The sequence below is a fragment of the Egretta garzetta genome, unplaced genomic scaffold (assembly GCF_000687185.1).
Source record: "Egretta garzetta isolate BGI_Z169 unplaced genomic scaffold, ASM68718v1 scaffold621, whole genome shotgun sequence".
NCBI lineage: Eukaryota > Metazoa > Chordata > Aves > Pelecaniformes > Ardeidae > Egretta > Egretta garzetta.
This window is the reverse complement of record NW_009258687.1, coordinates 10,285-12,047: the sequence shown is the minus strand read 5'-3', so window position 1 is coordinate 12,047 and position 1,763 is coordinate 10,285. Positions and strand designations below refer to the sequence as shown.

General features: G+C 61.6%; 1 protein-coding gene across 1 annotated transcript in view; it reads right to left on the bottom strand.

Moving 5' to 3' along the window:
• The window catches only part of LOC104135333 (protein unc-13 homolog A), a 36,374-nt gene that overhangs the window by 28,539 nt on the left and 6,072 nt on the right, over window positions 1-1,763 (bottom strand). The window contains exons 10-11 of the mRNA XM_035888701.1: window positions 1,691-1,753; window positions 8-53 (exon numbers count right to left, since the gene is read on the bottom strand). Coding sequence (XP_035744594.1) covers window positions 8-53; window positions 1,691-1,753 — 109 coding nt within the window. The remainder of the gene's footprint in view (window positions 1-7; window positions 54-1,690; window positions 1,754-1,763) is intronic.

Below are 1,763 nucleotides of genomic sequence, written 5' to 3'. Positions count from 1 at the left end.
AGTTGGCTTTGGCTGGGGCTTTGGGGTCCTGCACCTCCGCCTCTGCCTGCTCCCTGCAAGCACACACGCCTTGCTCACCCCCCCGCGCACCGCTGGGGAGTGGGCAGCCAGCCCCCGCACCCCAGGCGGGACTGATGCTGCAGTTTAGGGATCCTGATGGGCATTTGAGCCAGGGTGGCCATGGCAGAAGCACCTCTGGCTACCAGGACGCTAAGAAGGTGGCAAGTCTGACTGAAAGGGCAGCCCAGTCAAGGCAGAGCGATGAGGGGAAGCCAGGCGTTCCCCCTCCCTTGGGAGACTCTGCCCTGGGCGCCCAAGCGACACGGAGGGATCCCCCCGGGAGCAGAGGGTCAGGGGACTGCCAGGGACACAGGCTTGTGGGTTAAAAACACCCTTCACCCCTCATCCCCCCAGCAGGACGCCTTCTGGACGTTTCCCACCATGCTGGGACCTCCTGGGGCCAAGGGCTCCCAACACGCTGGTGGCTCCAAGCCCAGGAGGACCTGCCAGCCTGGACATGCTGGTCAGTGTGTTTGTTTTTTGTTTTTTTTTCTCCTCTCTTGCAAAATCGAGACACAGAGGAAAAGAAGATAAATCCTCCAAACATCCCAGCCTCTTGGAGAGCCTGGTGGGTCGTGACATGGGAGATGGGTGCCCAGAACGTGGCTGGGACGAGGCCGTGGGGAGCTCAGGAGACAAACCTGACCAAATCGACCTCGTGGGGCCTTGCCTGCGCTCATACGTGGTCCCCAGCGCTGATCTGAGCTCCCCAGCGCTGACCTGGGCTCAGCGTTAACCTCTGGTCCTCAGCACTGATCTGTGGTTCCCAGCACTAAGCCGTGGCCCCCGATGCCCCGCACAGGACCCCCCAAGCCCCTTGCCTGGAGAACCGGCGCCGCAGGCACAGGCACTAAGGCCACATTTGCCAGGACTCCAGCCACCCCTTAGGCCTAAATATAGGGGTGGTTTTTTTTAAAAAAAAAACCTCATTACACATTCTTTTAAAGTCGAGATTCCCCAGCTCTGGTCTATAATTTAAACTACGTAAAAGACCAAAAAAGCCCATTGCGCTTCCCCTCTGCACGGAGCGGTGGCGCTCACCCAAACGTGGGACAATGGACGCGTTCAATAATAAAAGGCAGAAACCAATAAATGAGTTCTCGCCGTGCTGTACCAGGGACCTGGCCACCAAATAATTCACCTGTGCAGCACAGGAGGCCACAGATGGGCTTTTACCGGTAGCCTAGGGAGAGGATTGAATCCTGTGAAGGAAATTTCCTCTTCTGACCGTGCCGAGCTCCGTGGTGCCCACCCCCCCCGGGGGGCCAACAGCTTGAGCCAGAGGGGAGCAATCGCAGCCCCCAAGCCTCCACTTCCACCCTCCCAGCTTTGTCCCAGGTTGCAAACCTGCAGCCACAGAGGCCCTGCCGGGATCCCGACGCCCTGAGCTCTGTCCCTGCTTGGCATGGGTGGCTGGGCCAGGGCAGGGTGCCCACGGGGGCTGGCCCTCGCCTGGGGGGGGACACAGTGGCCTTCCCTCACCCCCATGCCTCGGGCGCCTGGAAAAGCCCCGGACACTGCAGAAGGCCCCTTGGCACCAGCAGCACCAGCCCCAGCCCCGGGCCACCTCCAGAGCATCCTTGGGACCACCAGGCACGGTGCCACCCCAAGGCCAGCATCCCCCTCCTACCTCTCAGCCAGTTGCAGGGGCTCGGGCTCGGGGGCCGCCTCTTGCAGGGGAGCTTCGTCCGCTCCCCGCTGGG